We start from the raw sequence: 21,317 nt of genomic DNA, 5'->3' as shown, positions 1-21,317 counted from the left end.
CAGCTCGCGCATGCGCCTGTCAGCACGTCCTGAACAGCAATACCGGCTCCCTACCTGTACCGAAGCTGTGCGCAAGCGGGGAGACTATAGAGCCTGTTACACATGCGTTATTTACATCAGTTATGCACGTACATGACGATTGCCGTACAGTACATGCATCGATAAGTGGGGAAAAGGTAGTGCTTCACTTTAGGTACATTTTCGCTTTACATACATGCTCCGGTCCCATTGCGTACGTTAATGCGGGGTATGCCTGTAAACGCGGCCTTGGATAGGAGGAAATATATTTAATGTAGTCGCTCGGGTTAAGTGACCTCAGGCTTCATGTCATGATATTCTGAGTCATGCTGTATGCAGCGCGCAGGACTCGAGTAAAGAAAGCCTTAAATATCAGTCTCTCTTTAATAAAGACTTTATATCAGTTGTATTCTGAGGACTTTTGTACAGTTTGATGTTTTCTGATCAATGTCTTTTCCCCCCTTTCTTTCTTTAATGTGTATATGGAGAGCTTATTATTTGTTGATTTCTGGTGAGAGAAAAAAAATTCAATATTTTTTTTGTTTTTTTCCCCAAACTTTTTTTCATTGTGCTTGTCTCTTTAAACCATTTGCTCCACAATGCGTTGCAGGCCCCACCGGCACCAGGGGGGGCGTTACAAATAAGAATTCAATCATTTCATTTTTAAAAGGCAGATAATACATTAAATTACAAGACAAAGTGAATATTTTAAATTGCATTTATTAACAGAATTTAAAAACACTAAACATAGCACTGAATTATTATTGTCTAATTACCCTCTCTAACCAGGAAGCTCATTTACAGGGAAGTAATAGGAGAGGTGCTTTCAGTGACACTGTCCCTGATTTACCAAAACACTACCTTTTTAATGCTGATTGGGCAGAGCTATTTGAGCTGTATTTTAGAAAGAGGTAAGCAAATATTATGCTGTAAAAATTAAAAAGGGGGAGAGATTTTCTAAGACACCTACATTTTTTCCCCCTTTAAATAAAATGTGGAATTGTGAGTTTGTAAATAGAAAAAAAAACCAGTGGAACTAAAGTATAAATAAGGAAGCAGTGGTACTATGGGTGTGTAAATAAAGCCGTGGTACCCTGTACCCCCTGCACCAGCGCACTACAACCACTGAGCTGCTCTGATCATTGACATTCTTGCAGACCAGATAATTGCCTATGGGCCATATTACAATTGCAGTCACACAAGCCAGTACAAGCAGCAAGCCGTACCAGTAATGGGATTCCAGGAAGCATGGAGGGTGGAGTGAAGCTGAGATATTATGACACAAGTCCAGTTTCACTAACCCAGCGGTTCCCAACCCTTTTTGCACTGTGCACCCCCATGTTAGATATTACTTGTTCCGCAAACCCCTAATTAATAAATCTTATTGCTGGCTCATCAGACTATTGCTAACATGTGACCGATCCCAGGTAGTATAGTGTCCTCAGGGGGGAACACACACTTAATAAGCCCCCAAACGGCCTGCCCACATGTCAGGGAGGGATATTGCTGTCAATCACTGCAAGAGCTTCCAAAGCCACACCCCACAATGCTGTGCCGCTGTGGAAGCAAGGCATTGGCGGTAGAGTGACCAGACGTCCCGGTTTTTAGGCCTCTGTCCCGAATTTTTGGGGTGCTGTCCCGGTTTTATTTGCTGCTGGCCGTGCATGTGCGACATTTCTCCTGTTTTTTGCCGGGACAAATATGGTCACCCTAATTGGGGGAGCAACTGTGGAAGCTCTAGTAATTGACAGCTATACCCCTCACATTAAGGTCCAGTTTGGGGCCTGTTAGACTTGCATTTATTATATTAAAATGTATGAATGAGAACGTATTCTCATACCATTGTCTTAATATAAGGTGTAGGATTTAGAATTCATGTGTAGCCAAAAGGATTCTGAATTCTAGTGAAGCTTTAATGCATACCAGATGCTAGAGGTTGGCTTAGGATAGGATTTCAAGGCCTTGTATGGAATGTGAGCCTGAAGTAGTTTGGAATCTTTCTTTGTCTAAAGCAGCCACGAGGAGAAAGGGGCAGAGTTGGTGATCAATAACTACAGTTGCGTTTGGGTCACTCTCTTTCTCCTGGACCTCTCTACAAGAACACTCTCTGCATGTACGACCAGCAGCATGTGAGAGATAATGGTTTCTTTGTCCTAGCATTACCATCCGAGCACATGTTTTCATCATTGATTGAACTTTCATCTGTAAGTAACATTGTAAGAATAAACTGGGGGGGGGGGCAGGGTGAACCCCTTGGAGACACCTAATGAACCCCCTATTGGGAATCACAGCAGTAACCCTGCAAATTAAAAGGTAAACATGATTCACAATTAAGGTGCACTTGTAAAATGACTATTTTTCAGTAAAGTCTGGAAAAAATTTGCAATCATTCTGTGTGGCTGGTAAACATGACCACCCCCCATAAAAATGTATTGTATTAAGGCAGCACTTTGTTCATGAAGCCATTCCTTGTGGTGAAATCCCTGATGTTCTGGTCTGAATGTCTCCAATATACACACACTGAGTATAAGTGGCCAGGTGTGGAACTGAATCCACAAGTTTGTATACTCAAGGTCAACACCTTAACTACTACACCACACTCCTCAGATTCTGCCCCTCCGTAACACAAACCGCCTGTCATCCAGGTTTAGTGCTAACTTGAGTACTTGATCAGGTATTCTGGGTAGATCTGGTGCTTCTCGAAGACAACAAATATTGATGGCTTGGACATGCGGTCTACACAGCTGTCATAGAAGTTGGTGGAGGATGATGACAAGGCCGTTTTGGCAGGCGGGCGCAGGTAGGAAGAACTACCATTTGTGAAATCGCCCACCAGCACACGTGCCACGAACATGATGCGGGTGCGAGAGACTGTGCGGGAGCTGTAGTTGTGGGAATAAGACGAGTCTCTGGCAAAGTAGCTGCCTGCAGGATGGGAAGAACATGGCAATGAGAGAGGATGAAAGGAGAGGGGAGAAGAAGACATGCAGTCTGATCAGCATGAGTTAGTGTCACCCTTGGTGGTTAATACTCCGTGTAAGGTTAACAGGTTCTATTGGACTCATTCATAATATGCCCCATAACAGGCAGGGTAATTTCTTAACTGTTTAACTAGACAACTGTTCACAACAACCTTCCTAGTAATATTCTCTCTAATTCCAGTCACTATTACAGCGGAGCTGGGCTCAGACACCCAAACTGTAGCTTGTCCACTCTATTCCAACCAACTTTCACAAGATGGCTGCAGCAGAGAGATGATGCCCATACTGCTTGAGCACATGTGGTTTGGTCAAAACTATTGAGCCACCTGTGCTAATGTGAGGCTATTCTCAAAACATGGACTGTTAGGGGTAGTAGAAGACTGGAGTTGGGAAACCCTGCTGTAACCCATTGTTGGTCCAATAAAAAGGTATCAAACCATTGATTTGTTTCATTTTCCTTTCCCATACAGACACCTATATCTCCCCATCTCATACATACAGACACCTATATCTCCCCATCTCATACATACAGACACCTCACCTTTCCCATATGCGGTACCGTGGGCTCCACAGATGCGCCAGTCAAAGTTCTGCTGACAGATGGCATCGGTCAGTTGGTCATTGGTGCCATGGAAAAGCTGACGCTCATCCACCTCTTTCCCCCCATTCTGCTTCTTCATCTGCTCCTTCTGCCTGTGGAGAGGTCTCGTACCCTAAGTCCTCTCCTCCACAGGAGCAGCAGTTCTATACATTTACAATCTGTATTTTGTTTCTGGAGGCTGACATCATGGATTTATGATGTCATTTATGTCATGGGAAGGCTGCAGCACGTAGAGATTCATTACCAACACCCCTGGCATGTGCCACTCCTAGGGGAACCCCGACTCCCTCTTACCACTGGTACACCTCCCACAGAGCCGGGTTCTGAATGCGCTGGAGGCTGTGGATGCGGTTAGAGGGTAGCGTGCGTTGGAATAAGGCCTCCACTTTCTTATACTCCTCCGATGACGCGGCCACGGGTACCAGCTGCAAAATATCCAGCAGACACACAATGAGCAGCTAGATAGAGACAAAGGCACTGGCAGAAAAAGTAGGGTGATTAGCAGGACATCACAAGCAACTGCATGTACAGTGAGACACGGCTCTGCAGGCATGTAATATGTATGTACATTATACACAATAAGCGTGAATAAGGCAAATGTTTGAGATCTTACCCCGGTGTGATAATGAAATGGAGAGAAGACGAAAGAATGCACAGGTAGTGCCAAGACTTTCGTATCTTTGTCTTTTACAGACAGGTAGGAGCTGGTTGTAAATGAGCTTCTACTCATCATAATGTCAACATTATACAGTAACTGTGTGTCACTTTGTTACATTGTGTCCGGGTTACTACAGTAAAATGTTTATTATGTTCAAGTTAATACAGTATTCTAGCAAAAAAGACGAGATCGATGCACACTCAAAATTCACTAAAACCCAACATTTCATCAGCATTAATCATTTCTTATGTCATAAAGGCCCGCACATCCACAACTATTTTTAATGATATTTTTTTTACGAACAATAAATGAAAATTGTAAGTACAGTACTGTTTATATCGGGTGAGTGTTTACCATAGCACATGTTACAAGTTAATATATGTAACCACGATTGTCACTTCTATATACATCTCCCCACACCTTGTATCCCGTCTCCCCACACCTTGTATCCGGTCTCCCCGTACCTTGTATCCCGTCTCCCCGTACCTTGTATCCCGTCTCCCCGTACCTTGTATCCCGTCTCCCCGTACCTTGTATCCCGTCTCCCCGTACCTTGTATCCCGTCTCCCCGTACCTTGTATCCCGTCTCCCCGTACCTTGTATCCCGTCTCCCCGTACCTTGTATCCCGTCTCCCCGTACCTTGTATCCCGTCTCCCCGTACCTTGTATCCCGTCTCCCCGTACCTTGTATCCCGTCTCCCGTCTCCCCATACCTTGTATCCCGTCTCTCCGTACCTTGTATCCCGTCTCCCCGTACCTTGTATCCCGTCTCTCCGTACCTTGTATCCCGTCTCCCCACACCTTGTATCCCGTCTCCCCGTACCTTGTATCCCATCTCCCCGTACCTTGTATCCCGTCTCCCCGTACCTTGTATCCCGTCTCCCCGTACCTTGTATCCCGTCTCCCCGTACCTTGTATCCCGTCTCCCCGTACCTTGTGTCCCGTCTCCCCGTACCTTGTGTCCCGTCTCCCCGTACCTTGTGTCCCGTCTCCCCGTACCTTGTATCCCGTCTCCCCGTACCTTATATCCCGTCTCCCCGAACCTTGTATCCCGTCTCCCCGTACCTTGTATCCCGTCTCCCCGTACCTTGTATCCCGTCTCCCCGTACCTTGTATCCCGTCTCTGGTATCTGCCCTTTGTCCCAATACGTGGGGGTGGATTTGTCCTCCTCCTTTGATGTCTCTGACTTCCTGAAATATCGAAAATTCTGGATTAATTTCTGTTCCTCTATCTGGATATTTCTCTTTCGTTCTCCCTCAATAACTCACCTTCTCTCTTACAGTCTTTTGTTACCGCCTCCATTCTAGGAAATTTGATCTCAGCCATTTTGCTGCCCGCGTTTTAGTGCCACTTACCTCGCCACAGGGACATCTCGCTGCCAAGTTAAGCCGGTAACCTTACCCCTTAAGCTAAAAAACCCTAATCGTAACCCTAATACCAATGCTATCCCCTACCCTAAAAACCTTAACCCCTTATCTAAGCCCCTACCCTAAAAAGCTAACCCATTCCCTAGAAGTTAACTTACCTTACTGGCAAACCGTCCGGCAGCTAAGTGTCCAGTGGCGAAGCGGCTGCGGCGAAGGGTCCCTCGGTGGCCAAACGCCACGGTCAACTTGGTCGCAGCAAAATGGCCACGCAGCCAAATCTCTGATCCCGTCTTCCCTCTCTATCACTCATGCTCACCCATCATCTCTGTCTCTCTCTCCCTCTCCCACCCCCTCTCCCTCTCTCCCTCCTTTTTCTATTTCATTTCATCCTTTATCATTCCCCTTTATTTTTCACTCTCTCCTTTTCCTTCATGTTTTCTCGTCTTCTTTTCTGCCCTCTCTCTGCTCTCTCTCTCTGCTCTCTGTTCCTCTCATCTCACCTGGATTTCCTCTTCCCCACATCTTTGGCAGACACAAACTTGGGTCTCCTGCACACCTTCCTCTCTGTGCCATAGCGCAGGTTTTTCTGGACCATATCTGCAATAACAAGGAGCAGAGTGCGATCTGTTACAGTGAATCGGCTTCGAATCTCTGGGTCAGCTTCTTGCGACCTTATGGAACTCTCCCTGTGCCTCAGATACCAAGCATACGTTAGATTACAAGCTCTTTGGGCCAGGAAGTCACTCACTGTGCAGGTAGTTCCTCTCTGAGAGCACTGAATACATTAAAGAATTATGACATAAAACATTATGTGTATTATTCGTATGTTTACCTCTGGTTGTAAATACCAATTAAGGTACCAACATGATCATTCTCATAGATAAGTGTATAGAGCAGGGGTTCTCCAGTCCTCAAGACAACCCCCCCCCCACCCCCACCAAACAGGTCAGGTTTTCAGGATATCCCTGCTTCAGCACAGGTGGCTCAATCAGTGGCTCAGTCGAAGAGCCTGCTTCAGCACAGGTGGCTGTTGAAGACTGAGCTACTGATTGGCCCCCTGTGCTAAAGCAGGGATATCCTGACAATCTGACCTGTTGGGGTGTTTTGAGGATTGCAATTGAGAACCCCTGGAATAGAGCTTTCCAAACCTCACAGGTCTCTTCTTCGTGGGCACTGTGAGCCAGGGCAGCCAGTAGAAATAGAAACAATAGTAGTGTATCTCACAGGTGGAAAGAGATTCCTAGAATCAAGGAGGGCAGCGCGAGTCCTGATAAGTGAGATTCTGTATGATGCTATAAGATTTAGGTATGCACGTATTTGCATCTTTACAGCAGTAATACATGTGACATAATATAACACATAATGGGAATAAGAAAATGAGGTGTCAGAGTTTTAGCAGTAGAGCAACAGAGGGTATTACCAACACGTATAACTACTTATACATCCGGATCTCCGAATTATCTAAAATACAAAACTACCGTGCCTGACATGCCAATGCACCTGCAAAGTAGCGATAGAGAACGCAATCCCGTACAAATAATGCGCACGCCAAGAAATAATGGTATATCTACATTGCTTTGTGGTACGATCATCTACTGTAACTACCCAAGGAAAGATCACATTTATAGGAGCAATACCAGGGGGGGGGATCTCTGGAGCTGAACCCCATTAATTTCAGATAAGTATCTCCAGAAACACGGGGTCCCTGGAGCTGAAATTAACAGGGTTCAACTCCGGAGACCCCCCCCCCCCCCCCCCTGCTTCAACCCTGTATTTAAAAAAATTACATTCGCAAAAAAAATCCGCCCCTTTGAACTTTAATCTAAACTGCCTATAAAAGACCCAAATATAGGAATCAAAAAATCCCTCCCCCCCCCTCTGCTCCTCACTGTCAGTTACCTTTAAAATTCAGCTCATACTCCTGTTTCCCTGCCTTAAATTGTATTGTTGTAGTGTCAGAAAGATACATGTTCTCCAAGTCCCCACTGCTGATTGTGGCAGGAACGTGAGAGTCGTTCTGTGTGGAAAGAAAGGAGGAGATTAGTCTTGGGGTCCCTTCCAAGTCAGTGGCAATGAACTAGTCCCTGATCGAGCGGTTTTCTTCTTCCGGTCTTGCAGCCGCGAGACTCTGCTATGTGACCCCCCCAAAGTTATTTGCAGTGGAGGTACATGCAGCGACCCTTGGGTCCAAATCAAGGTCACTTCTAAAGCCAATGCTAGTCCTGCTCTACATATTGGCTGACACCCTCTTGGGGAGTGACGAGACTGATCTAAAGGCCCATCTTTACTAAGACGCGCTACTGTAAGACGCCATACCCGAAAGGGGCATATTATCTAAGCAGTGTTATTCCACAAGACACCTATCATGCTGGAAGACACCTTACAGCTCCGTTCAAGTAAATGGTCTGTAAAGGGTCATATTTCTAAGCCATGCTACTGTGGAAGGTGTCGTATGGAGTAGCACTGCTTAGTAAATATGGCCCGGGCCCTTTCATCGCTATGCTTCAGGTACCAAGAAATCCGACCTTGAGCCCCTTCCTGCAACAGTGACGCCTTCGCTGGTTTGCCTTTTTTCCCCAGGCGCCTCTTCTTACCTCCTTCCCATACTCAATCCACTTGTTACATTCATCCCTCCAGTACCACAACCAGTCGGTGGTGAGGATGAAGTGCGGGGGTTTGGATGCCGAGGATGGGGTGGAGAAACGCCTGACCTTGCTGGATGCGTTGGATTTGTAGGTCATGGTGTCAAAGTCCAGGTCTGATCTGTGGGGACAAACCCCAGGGGGGGGGGAGGGGGAAGAACTGATCTATCAAACAGACTCAATAAAGGAAGTATCCCGTACAACCCAGTGTCAGATGCCACAAATTGTACGTGTGGAACAGTTTCGGAAAGATTTTTATTAGACAAAGCTTACACCCACGCCAAGAACAACCAGCAGCGCGTGCTTTAAAGAGCCAGTCCCTCGTAGAATAAAAGGAGCAATTTGTGCTTTTTGTTTAAATTGTTTTTTTTTAACACAGGTTTGAAGCAGGGGGGCTCCGGAACAGAACCCCCATTCATTTCAGCCCTGGGGACCTTCAAAAGGGGGGCGCCGATATCTCTGCAAAGTTTAAAGGGCCCGCGTCACGCAGGCCAATAGGAAGCTGAACCTGATGACATCACGGCTTCCTATCGGCCAGCATGAACCGAGCGGCTACCGGCATCCCCTACCGAGGTATCTGGAAGCAGGAGGTCCCCGGAGCTGAAATTAATGGGTTCAGCGCCAAAGACCGCCTGCTTCAATCCCATGTTAAAAAAAAATTGCCAAAAACAATCGCCCGCTTGGATTTCCTCTTTATTAGGTTATATCAAGCTGACTGACACTTAAAAAAAACCAAAAAAAAAAAACCGACAATTAAGTATTTTTTTTTTTTTTTTTACTGTGAATATTTCTATGGTAAACATAAGCGCTGAAGGGTCTTTGCAGTCTTTATGTAATGGTGATAAGGACCATTGTGGACTTTGTCTTCGTTATTGTTTGTATAGTAATGACGAAGCCATCATCAGTCCTACAGATAAACGTTAAATAGCTGATATACGTCAAGTCAGCAGACTTCCAGACAAGGGAACATTTTCATGCAAACAAACTGTTAATTTATGGGGGGGGGGTGTGAATCTCTGAATGAGCCGATTCCACAGAGAAGGTTTTTTTTGTGGCTTGGTAGTTCTAATACACCGAAGCATGTTTAAAATACTGCTCACCCGGAAATCGGCATTACCAATGCCGTTTGATTAATAGCCCACAATGGAAGTTACTGATCAGAGTCTCCCAGCTGCAAAACCAGCGCAATTCCGGGACACCTCATTGGATGCGACAAAGATAGAAATCCAGTTGAAAGCGGAGGAATTTTCCCCTTAATAAATTGGGGGCTTTTTATTAGAGATGATATTGCCCAGTTTTGCTGCCTTAAGATTTAAGATAAGTGGAGAAAAACTACGGCGCTCCCCTTTAACACTTCAAGAGACAAATGTGAATGAACATATATAAACACACGTGGGAGCCTAAAAAACACAAAAAGTGGTATACTGGCCCTTCAAATTGCAGCTCAACCTTGATGAGATCCTCCCATGATCTCCACCAGTGGTAATTCTTGTCGAAAAGGTGAGAGCATGGAAAAAAGAGATAAATAAAATGTATGAACACTAAGTGAAACGAGCATACACACAGGGAATAGGTGGTGAGAATATAAAAAGGCTGAAGCCAGATCTTACTCACACGGACAAGTGTGAGCCGGTCTTGTCAAAGTTTCTTTCAAGAGATCCACTTCAAAGGGTAGTACCCAGGGTGATGTGGGGGCTTCCGATATGAGCGGTTCGCTCCCTGTGATGGGCTCCAAACAGGGGCAGAAACGCCCAGTTAGTTTAAAAGTGATTTTATTAAACAACAGGTAAGTATAGGAACTTACATGTAAATAATACACATCCGGCGTCCGTCTCCTTAGTGCCAGCTCATGCGGGGGTCTCCCTGGCTGCCGCGTCCGGTTCATCAGGTCCTGATGAAGCGAGAGATACTCGCGAAACGCATAGCCCTGTGTCGGCATAGCTGCTCTGTTTTTGACCACTGAAGGCCACCGTATCTTTTGAAGGAGAAGCTCATTTGCAGGCCCTGCGACCGGACGCGACAGCCAGGGAGACCCCCGCATGAGCTGGCACTAAGGAGACGGACGAACCCAAGTGATTTGAAGCGGCGCTAAAATCCCCAAAACACAAATGAAAGATGCAACAAAAATATTACATAGGATGATGTGTAACCCAAAACAATACTTCTCAACCTTCCAAGGAATATGCAAGGATTCACTACAAAAGCAGTCTTGGTCCGGGGTGGGAAGGGAGCGATGATTTCAGGAACACACCAAAAAAATAGAAAATAAAAACAATAATAGTGCAGTATATCAATACAATCAGAGTATATTAGATATCTTGGCTCTGTAGAAATTCCTACTTACAACAAGTGGAATATAAACGGGCAATGGTCTGACTCTGTCAGTGTAGGTGAAGTTGTATCTCCAGCAGGGGAATAGATTCAGGATCAAGGAAACTTCAAAACGGAGATCATGCAGGTGTCATGTACTCGAATCCAGATAGGATGTGGTGTGTATGGAAGATAAAAATGGACCAATGGTATAGATCGCAAAAACACTATTTATCACATGAAAAGGAAAGTTGGAAATGTACTTACAATAAGTACAATATATCTGTACACATAAGGGTATCGTGAGACAGTAGAGTGCTGATCCTGGATGGTAAGAGTACTCCCGTCCTCCCACAGCTCCAACCTCTCCGCCGATGGATGGCGTCTGACGTCACTTCCGGTAAACGGGTGACGACATCCGGTTGAAGGCAATGGAGACGGACAGCGGTGGATCGGCAGCAAACTCAGTCGTCTTCACTTCGTGGGCAGCTGCAGCAGACTAACTTAGCAAGCGCTACGCGTTTCGCTGTACATAGACAGCTTCCTCAGGAGCACCTGAGTTTTTGCGATCTATACCATTGGTCCGTTTTTATCTTCCATACACACCACATCCTATCTGGATTCGAGTACATGACACCTGCATGATCTCCGTTTTGAAGTTTCCTTGATCCTGAATCTATTCCCCTGCTGGAGATACAACTTCACCTACACTGACAGAGTCAGACCATTGCCCGTTTATATTCCACTTGTTGTAAGTAGGAATTTCTACAGAGCCAAGATATCTAATATACTCTGATTGTATTGATATACTGCACTATTATTGTTTTTATTTTCTATTTTTTTGGTGTGTTCCTGAAATCATCGCTCCCTTCCCACCCCGGACCAAGACTAAGGAGACGGACGCCGGATGTGTATTATTTACCTGTAAGTTCCTATACTTACCTGTTGTTTAATAAAATCACTTTTAAACTCACTGAGCGTTTCTGCCCCTGTTTGGAGCCCATCACAGGGAGCGAACCGCTCATATCGGAAGCCCCCACATCACCCTGGGTACTACCCTTTGAAGTGGATCACTTGAAAGAAACTTTGACAAGACCGGCTCACACTTGTCCGCGTGAGTAAGATCTGGCTTCAGCCTTTTTATATTCTCACCACCTATTCCCTGTGTGTATGCTCGTTTCACTTAGTGGGTTCACTTAGTGTTCATACATTTTATTTATCTCTTTTTCCATGCGCTCACCTTTTTCGACAAGAATTAAGATTTAAGATAAACACTCTGTAGAGCAGGGGTGCGCAACTCCAGTCCCCAAACCCCCTGAAGCAGGGATATCCTGAAAACCTGACCTGTTGGGGGGGCTTGAGGACTAGGGTTGAGCGCCCCTGCTGTAGAGTTCACCGTTCCCCATATAGCAGAAGGATGGGCATGCATGCGCTAACATGCCTGTGTATACGGTTAGCAGTGCTGTTACTGTACCTGCTGTTGGGGTCGCAGTATGCCTGTTCAATAGCTTCTACCTGTATGTCGCTAAAGTCCTTCCAGTTGTTACTGACATACATCTGCCATTTGTAGGGGAGATGGTAATGATTTCGCACGCACCGATCTACAGAAGCAAGGATAGGAAATATCATCGCTATTAACCCTGAAATGAACAACATACATTCAACTACTGAAAAGGCTTCTGGGAGTGGGGAACCTTGTGGGGGAACCTTGTTCCGTTATATAGTACAGGGGTGCGCAAATTTACCTTAATGCACCCCCATGTCTCCTCTCCCCTCCGGCTCGCGCCGCCCCCCCCCCCTGCACAGCTCCGGTGTCAAATGACGTTGTGGGGTCATGTGACATCACGCTGCCATGGCAACATCATTTGACGCCGGTTGCCATGGAGACGCATCGCTGGAACCAACGTAAGTAAAAAGTTACAGAGGCCTCGCGCGATCCCCAGCATTTATTTGAAATGCCTTTTGGGGAAGCGTGGGGGCCGCTGTAACAGCCGCACCCCCCTTTTTCCGCACCCTGACATAGTAGATGAGGTTGAAAAAAGACACAAAGTCCATCAAGTTCAACCTATGCTAAATTTAGACGACAGATACTTGGCCTGTAATTATATTTACAGTATATTGATCCAGAGGAAGGCAAACAAAAAAACCCCAGTGAAATATCATCAGAAAATGATGTCTCATAAGAGTTAAATAAATTCCTTGACCCAAATAATGGCCATCAGATTTCTCCCTGGATTCTCAGTTGATTTTGGTCAAATTACAATTGTATCATCAAAAAGTATGTGCTGTTTCCACATACTGTATACACAATGAGCATTATGCAAAACACACATTCCCATATTTACCTAGCAATCTTCTATTATAACACACCTTCCATGCAGGAAGCCCATGGCCGTGAATAAGATATAAAGGCAGTGCTGGGAGGTTGTCTTATGACTCAGGGTCGGCCTAAGGCCACTTAGTAAATATGACCCAGTATGTACTATGAAAATGGCTTATTCTTTATCGGTGACATATATACGCTCTGATACAGGAAGGGCCCAGTGAAGGGCGCATCCTACAGACACATACAACCGCAGAGAGGTCCCACACCCTGTGCACACCTTTGAAGCTGCAGCTGTTGCGTATAAAGTACAAGCAGATCTCCTCCGTGTGCTCCGAGGAGCTGGGTCTCTGACTTTGGGACGGCCCTGTGAGGGAAGAGCAGAGGTCAGAGTTTGCTCACACTGGATGGGACTGTACGGTGCAATCCTTGTTAGTCTGCAACCACAAACACACAGTATTCTAAATACAGCATTATCTCCCTGAAACAAATGTCCTCAGACTGACAAGAGCTTGATCCACTATCTTCCAATGATAACACTGTTTGGCAGCCCTCAAAGCCACAGGTAAACTATTATTTTGGTTTTGTCCTCTGTTAATTATCAAGCTGCCATTAGTCAAACAGATAAAGGGACGTAGCGGCACACTTGAATACAGTATTCCCCCAGCAAAACACAAATAGTAGAACCAGCCACTTTAAGAGGGATTGAATCTGTTTTAGGAAGTCGATGACCCCAATAACTTGTTTAAAACATTTTGTTTTATTGCCCTAAATGGCCGTTAACGCCGGTTTAGCTGCACTTAATGAATCTCTCCCTGTATCACCGTGCAATGGGACAGGCAAACTCAGTGTCTTATTACCATACGGTTGAGCAGTTAGAAACATTGTGTCCTATTTGTCTTTGTAAATTGAGGATATATGCTGCACAGGAACAAAGAGTAGAAAAAGAAGATACAGCTACATATACAGCTCCTGCTCCCGGGGAAGACCTGTAAATAATCCAATGTGACCTGTAAATAATTAAATGTATCCCGCAAACTGATGAACCCGGGCACTTCAGAGTTTTAAACAAATTTAAAGCTGCAGTTCAGTCAATATCCTGCATGTGTGTTTTTTAAGTAAGAATAAATAATTTTAGCATTTTCTGTTTTAAAAAACAAACAAACTTTGAAAAACCAATTTTCTTGTATTCTATTATAACAAGGATGCTTGTTCCTATAGCAACCATTTACATTCCCCATATTTAAAGATGTCGCCAAACTTCGCCTATCAATAGACGGAGAACGAATTGACCGGCAGCTGTACAGTTCTTTAGGTAATTAGAGATTGCCCAAATAAAACTATTGAAGTAAAAAAATAAAAAGCGGGAACTTGAGCTGCAGCTTTAAGCTTTATTGTGGCACAAATACAAATCCGAAGTGCCCTGGTTCCTCTGTTTACTGGATACTATTTGTCTTTGTGTCACATTGTCACGCTGGCCAGGGAGGGGCACACTCAATGACTCATTGGTTTCGACCACGTCACTTTGTTGTGGACACGGCTCTAGGGACCGTCAGCACGTGCCACTGTCACCCTGCAGCGTAAGGGACTCTAGGCGCCCGTCACTGTGTCGGCCGTGGCAGGGGCACACTCCCTGACCGTTCCTCTTCTATCTCCCTGCTTATACTTGCCCTGCTTTAAGGGAGGATGTTCCTCTTTCCTGGGGGAGGGGACCTTGTTGTCCCTGAGGACACTGGCATTAATGTAGGTGCCCAGCAGCTGGGGCAAGAGGGTGTCACTTAGTCCCCACTTCTTCAGCTTCTTCACGGTCTCCCCGTCATTGAGGTCATGCGACCTCTTGCACTTGCTCCCAAACCTGCAGTCCCCCTGCAGGAAATGCTGGCAGATGTGCAGCTTGCTGCAGCTGTTCTTAAAGGTGCAGGATCCATGGGGACCGTCCCCCCGGTTATAATGCAGACAAACCTTGCAAGGGGGAGAGCAAATATTAAAGATGCAGTTCCACCTAGGATCAAAATGAACCAATGGCCTTTGCATGTTCAACAGTTAAATGTATTGAAGGTAAAGATGATTGGCACCATTTAAAGGAGCAATCCAAGCAATATCCTACATGTGTTTTTTTTTTAATAAATCAGTTCTGTATTATTAGATAATACTTACTGCATTTTCGTTTTTATTATTATTCAACTCTTACTGACATTTTTAATAGACTGAGCATCCTTTGATTTCTATAGCAGGGTTAGCACACTTTCCCAGCAGTGCAAGATCTTTGCAACACTTGCAAATTTGCCCAAATGTTCCCAGCAGTGTGAGCTGCAAACTGTAACAATAGATAATGTTACAAAGATACATTGTAGCTGCTGAGTTACACTGGCTGAAGGATTGATTGAAAGGCGGCCATTAGGTGAACCCAGGGAAGCAGGATTTTGCTGATCGTTCACAGGAGAACTAATCGATCGGGAACTTAGGTAATTAGTTTTCCATAAAGGTAATCAAAGGCTGCATATATTAAAACAAAAAAAAGATTTTTTTTTACGTGCCACTTGGATTGCCTTTTTAAATAAAAGATCAGATAAATACGGTAAGTATTATTAAATATGTTATCGCAATTTGTAACTATTCTGTTGTGCCAAATGTTTTTATTACACTTTGCTCCTCATTGTTGTGCCGGGGGAGGATCATCAAACTTACATAAAACTCGCCCCTTTTGCCTAATTTGCATACAATTAATATGCCGCAGATGCGCACAATCTGATCTTAACGATGACAGGAAAATCTTCTGAGAGCGAAGAGCCAAATCGCAACCCATTTGCCTGAGTTTTGCCGTCTGTGTGCGGGACGCCCCCACCTTCCTGGGGGCGCAGAGCGGCGTTATCGCCCCACATGTCTCACCTCGGGCAGGAATCCGGGGTTGTTCTGCAGCAGCAGCTGCCGCAGCTCCCCGATACTGAGCCCGTCCAGCTGCTGCTCCCGTAACACACGGACGTTCTGAGGCGTGCTGATCTCGTGATTAAATTTACACGGCGACCTGGGGGTCAAATAACGGCAAAGTAACTCTACACAGAACCTGCCGCGATAGTGACATTCCACCGATAAATCGGACTGATTCCCGTACTTAGACATGTCTCACGTTTAAATGAGTTCTTACACCAGCTCCATATAACACCTCCTATTGTCCCATATATCCCTCCCTATAACACCTCCTATTGTCCCATATAACCTCACCCTATAACACCTCCTATTGTCCCATATAACCTCACCCTATAACACTCCTATTGCCCCCTATTCCGCTCCCTATAACTCCTCCTATTGCCCAATATAACCGCTCCCTATAACTCCTCCTATTACCCCATATATATCCGCTCCCTAAACTCCTCCTATTACCCCACACAACTCCTCCTATTACCCCATATAACCCCTCCCTATAACTCACCATTTTGCTCCATGTAACCGCTCATAAGTTTATAGGGATCCATGTTAAAATGGATAAGAAGCAAAAAGTGACACACTTTGAGGGGTTGCTCATTTACATATCATTACCCAGAATCCCTGGCTGCAGCAGAAGCATTATATATGCTGACTGATTATGGGGTAAAGCAAGTGTGGGGACCTGTCTGAGACATGTGACTGTGATCATATGTTCTTCATCATTAAAACATCAATATACTTTTGAATATGTGGTGATGTTGGACTCTCGGTGGCTACTTATCACAGTCTCCCTGCTTCAAACCAGGGGGGAAATCAGTGCAAAAAAAAACTGGCACCAGATTTAACACAGAAAAACCCCCCACTGCTTTTAATGGGATACCTTCTCTTTAAGAAAACAAGGCGTTTGTTTGTCTGTTTTTGCCCTGGAGCCTGTGAGAAATAAGTTGGCAGTATCCAAGCTGCAGATCCTTACAATGCTGGCAAACAGTCACTCCCCTGTATGTGCCACAGGCAGATCCATCTACCAGGCAGCGGAGGGGAATTTCTGGTGCTATGGGGCAGCTTTGAGTGGTTTTCCCGGGATCGTGTGTTTGGGGAGCGTGTCTACGTTACCTTTGCTCCTGCAGACGCCGTGCCACCGGCTCCTTTGTAACCAAACACACTATGCCAGTGGTGGCCAACTCCAGTGCTCAAGGGCCACCAACAGGTCAGGTTTTAAGGATATGCTTCAGCACAGGTGGCTCAATCAGTGGCTCAGTCGATTGAGCCACCTGTGCTGAAGCAGAGACTAATCGAGCCTCCTGTGCTGAAGCTGGGATATACTTAAAACCTGTCCTGTTGGTGGCCTTTGAGGAATGAAGTTTGTCACTCCTGCACTAAACCTATATTAACTGGGAGGAGCCATATAACGGTGCAGTACCACTTAGCTCCACAAGCTGGACTTGTGATAAACAGAAGGCACTCAGTTTAAACCCTTTGCTGCCAACAGTTATATGTACAGGCAGTCCTCGGTTATCCGACACAATGCGTTACTCAAAATGGCGTTGTAAAGCGAAACGTCTTAAAGCGAAACACGTTTACCCATAGGAACACTGTTTAAATGAAAGGTTCCGTTCCTGAAGGCATTTTTAACACTAAAATACACCAAATATTTCATGCAGGCAATAAGATATGCAGCACACACATAAATTATATAGTGTATATACTGTATTATATATATAATATAACATATACTATATAATATATTATATTTTAATATTATATAATATATATATTATATACATATAAACAATTTTGCCAAGCGTTGTAAGAGTGTTGCATAAGCCGTTTTGGCGTTGTAAAAATGAACATAGGTATGCATTGCATAGCGTTGGATAAGCCATTCGTTGTAAAGCGAAGCGTTGTAAAACGAGGACTGCCTGTGTATCTTTATTTATATAGCGCACACAGTGTACTCAGTACTTTACAAAAGAGACAAAAAAACAGTACAGGGAATTATAAAACGAGTATAACAAAGTAAGACAATTGGAAAGGGAGTCCCTGCACCAGAGAGCAAGGGCCTGGGGGCCCCCACGTTTATGGGGCTCCTGTTGGCAGGACTGTCAATAGGGGGTAAAAGCCGGGACAAGTGTCAAAGACTGAGCCACCTGTGCTGAAGCAGGGATATCCTTAAAACCTGAATTGTTGGGGGGTCTTGAGGACTGGAGTGGAGCGCTCCTGAGTTAGAGCAGGGGGGCGCAAACTTTTTTCCCTGCGCCCCCCTGCCGGAATGTTCCCCTCTCTCCATGCCCCTCCCCCCAACCACCCCTCCCCCCCCCCCCCGCTTACGTCGGTTCCGGCGTCTGCTCCAGCGTCATGGCATCACGTTGCCATAGCAACGTGATGTCGCATGACCTCGCGGCGTCATTTGACGCTGCGTTGCCATGGCGACGCATCTAAGAAGCCGCCGGAGCCAAGGTAAGTGAGGTTTATAGACGCCTTCGCCGCACCCCCGGCACTTCATTTAAATGCTTTTGGGAAGCGCGCAGGGCCTCTGTGAACCCCGCGCCCCCCCCCCCCGCAGTCAGTCTCATGCCCCCCCTGGAGGTCGCGCCCCGCCGGGTTAGAGAATACCGCCTGACCCTAATGATCTGAGAGATAAATAAGGGAAAGGGAGGAGGTTATAGAGTTGGGTAAATAGACATATCTTTATTAACACTCCAATTAAAAGCATTTTTTTTTGTCGTTGATAACTCTGGTGCCGTTTTTTTCTGAGCATTGAAGCCCTTTATCCATCCTGCCATAAAATGGCGGCAAAAAACACCACCAGATTGATCAAATGAAATAAAATCCTGTGCGGTTTTTGCAGCCGGGAGACTGATAGGCAGCCCTTTTAACCCTCTCCGCTGCCAGCGGGGCCCGCACTGCATCACATCCCCCCAGTTACCTGCTGCAGCTCCCCAGCACGTGGTAGCGGCACAGGTGGAGTTTCTCGCAGGTTCCCCCGCACTTCTGTTCCCGGTCAGTGCACACGCGCACAGCGCTGCGGGACACGGCCACACGCGCCTCCTCCTGTACATGGAGCATCAGGCTGCGGCCATTCTCCTCCTCCACCAACTGCTCCACCTGCTGCGCATTCAGCCCCAGGGAGCGGCCCAGCTGCCCCAGCTCCATGCTGCCCCCGGAGGAGCAGAGCAGCCGCCTCGCCCGCAGAGAGAGTGCTGAGTTGTCGGACATGACCCCAAGCTCCGACCCCATGTAAATGATGCGCCTGTCTCTGGAATGGTGTTTAGGCTCTGCACTCTCTGACTTTTTCTCTTCCTCCTGTTCTCGCCCTCTCTTTTTCTTCTCCCTGTATTGTTTTTAGTTGTCTCTCGGGCTGTATCTCTTGGTCTCTCTCACCATTTGTTTACCCTTTTTCTCCCCCTAATTCTCTCTCTTTTAATCCGTCTTCTTTCTGTTTATTTCTCTGTGTATACCCTGCACTCTCTGCCCCTATGTCTCTCTCTGTATACCCTGCACTCTCTGCCCCTATGTCTCTCTGTATACCCTGCACTCTCTCCCCCTATGTCTCTCTCGGTATACCCTGCACTCTCTGCCCCTATGTCTCTCTCTGTATACCCTGCACTCTCTCCCCCTATGTCTCTCTCGGTATACCCTGCACTCCCTATCTCCCTCTTTCTCTTTCTGTATACCTTGCACTCTCTCTCTCCCTTTCTCTTGGTATACCCTGCACTCTCTCCCCCCTATGTCTCTCTCTGTATAGCCTGCACTCTCTCCCTGTCTCTCTGTATAGCCTGCACTCTCTACCTGTCTCTCTGTATAACCTGCACTCTCTACCTGTCTCTCTGTATAACCTGCACTCTCTCCCTCTTTCTCTCTCTATATATATAACCTGCACGCTCCCTCTTTCTCTCTCTATATATAACCTGCACTCTCTCCCTCTGTTTCCCTCTGTATACCCTGCGCTCTCTTCCTCTGTCTCTCTCTCTGTATAACCTGCACTCTCCCTCTTTCTTTCTCTATATATAACCTGCACTCTATCCTCCTGCCCCTCTCTGTATAACCTGCACTCTATCCCCCTGTCTCTCTGTATAACCTGCACTCTCCCTCTTTCTCTCTCTCTATATATATAACCTGCCCTCTATCCCCCTGTCTCTCTCTGTATAACCCGCACTCTCCCTCTTTCTCTCTCTATATATAACCTGCCCTCTATCCCCGTCTCTCTCTGTATAACCTGCACTCTCCCTCTTTCTCTCTCTCTATATAACCTGCCCTCTATCCTCCTGTCTCTCTCTGTATAACCTGCACTCTCTCCTACCTCCAGGAAATGATTTATTTCTTCCTCTTTGTCTCCCTTCCCCAGAAAGTTAAAGAGCCAGAGAAACGAAACTGAAAGGGATAATAAGGAAGGGATGAGAGAGGTGGGGGAGGAGAGAGAGATCTCCGCTACATGCCCTGCCCTGTGTCACTGTTACAGACGTGTCCCACCGTCCTAACTGTGTGCACATTCTTTGTGATTATTTATATATACGTAGCCAGGTATTTGTTTTAGCTAATCTACCCTCCCTAACATTTAAATCCTGGCAACAGTGCAGGCAGTGTTAGGCCCAATCCGGGTTTTCCCCTGCAGTAAGCAGCTCCCTTGAGTGACGGGGAGAGGTGGGCCTAGGGTCTGTGTTCTGCCCAATCAGGGGAATCAAACCTGGGACCCTCCCCCGGGGTACTTAAGGGGCTGCACAGCCAAATGTAGTGAGTTCTGTCCCATGAGAGAGAGTGATTGCTGGGAGTGTGGAATCAGGGCTCTGATGACATTCCACCCCCTCCCTTAGGGGAGTGGGACAGCTACCCCTCAACCCACCAGGGGGTGAGGGAAAAATAGAGGATAAGCTCTGGAGGCCTCAAGCCCCTGGGTTGATTCCCCGGAAGGAAGAGACCAGGGAATCAGTTCAAGACTGTATTCTGTGTGCTGTTGGAAATAAAGTTCCAGTTCTTTTATATACTCCTGCCTGAGACTGCAATCTATCAGGGGGAGTATCAGAGGGTTCTCCTGCAGGGATTGTCTTCAGCACTCCTGGAGCCTGCAAGAGATGGAGGCACCGCACCAGTGAGAAATGAACAACCATCACCCCAAAAGCCTGTCTTGTCTTCCCCACTAACAACGTCGGAACCTCAGAGCTTCTGTGAACCAGCAGATAACCAGCACATACCTGTAATAGCGTAATCTCCCAGAGGAATATTTGTGAGATATTTCACATGGCTAAAAAAAGTCTTAGATTTATTTTATTTTGAGAGCCTGAGTGTGCTCCTGTTCTCACGACCGCCTTTCCGGAGTCCGGCAAGTCCTGTTACTCTCCCACGATTCTCTTCAGCCAAAAGGCCAGGAAGGTTCTCAGGGTCTTTGACGCCTTCATCCGAAAAATCCGGACGTCCACCTTTTATCCTCTCTTCGGCCAGAAGTCCAGGCAAAACAAAGTCCAAGACTTTTGGCTTTCGGACGAATTCTAATCAC

At 46.2% G+C, this 21,317-nt stretch overlaps 1 protein-coding gene across 2 annotated transcripts; it reads right to left on the bottom strand.

Moving 5' to 3' along the window:
* Positions 1-721: 721 nt before the first annotated feature.
* On the bottom strand, positions 722-20,186 carry LOC142496091 (protein mono-ADP-ribosyltransferase PARP12-like). 2 transcript variants are annotated; one of them, XM_075602482.1, is made up of 13 exons: positions 19,943-20,186; positions 18,753-19,872; positions 15,791-15,926; positions 14,572-14,863; positions 13,182-13,268; positions 12,053-12,179; positions 8,221-8,389; positions 7,526-7,643; positions 6,127-6,223; positions 5,368-5,449; positions 3,895-4,025; positions 3,541-3,692; positions 722-2,943 (listed from the first exon to the last, which is right to left on the bottom strand). In XM_075602482.1, exons 2-13 carry the CDS (start codon positions 19,061-19,063, stop codon positions 2,672-2,674), a joined length of 1,974 nt encoding a protein of 657 aa, XP_075458597.1. In that variant the 5' UTR covers positions 19,064-19,872; positions 19,943-20,186; the 3' UTR covers positions 722-2,671. The 2 variants fall into 2 exon arrangements, with proteins under 2 accessions (XP_075458597.1, XP_075458598.1); XM_075602483.1 differs by having other exon boundaries at positions 18,753-20,010; positions 20,077-20,163.
* Between the last annotated feature and the right edge of the window lie 1,131 nt (positions 20,187-21,317).

This window comes from Ascaphus truei, chromosome 5 (assembly GCF_040206685.1).
Source record: "Ascaphus truei isolate aAscTru1 chromosome 5, aAscTru1.hap1, whole genome shotgun sequence".
Taxonomy (NCBI): domain Eukaryota; kingdom Metazoa; phylum Chordata; class Amphibia; order Anura; family Ascaphidae; genus Ascaphus; species Ascaphus truei.
The sequence above is the reverse complement of the archived record's forward strand: the minus strand, read 5'-3'. Positions and strand labels throughout refer to the sequence as shown.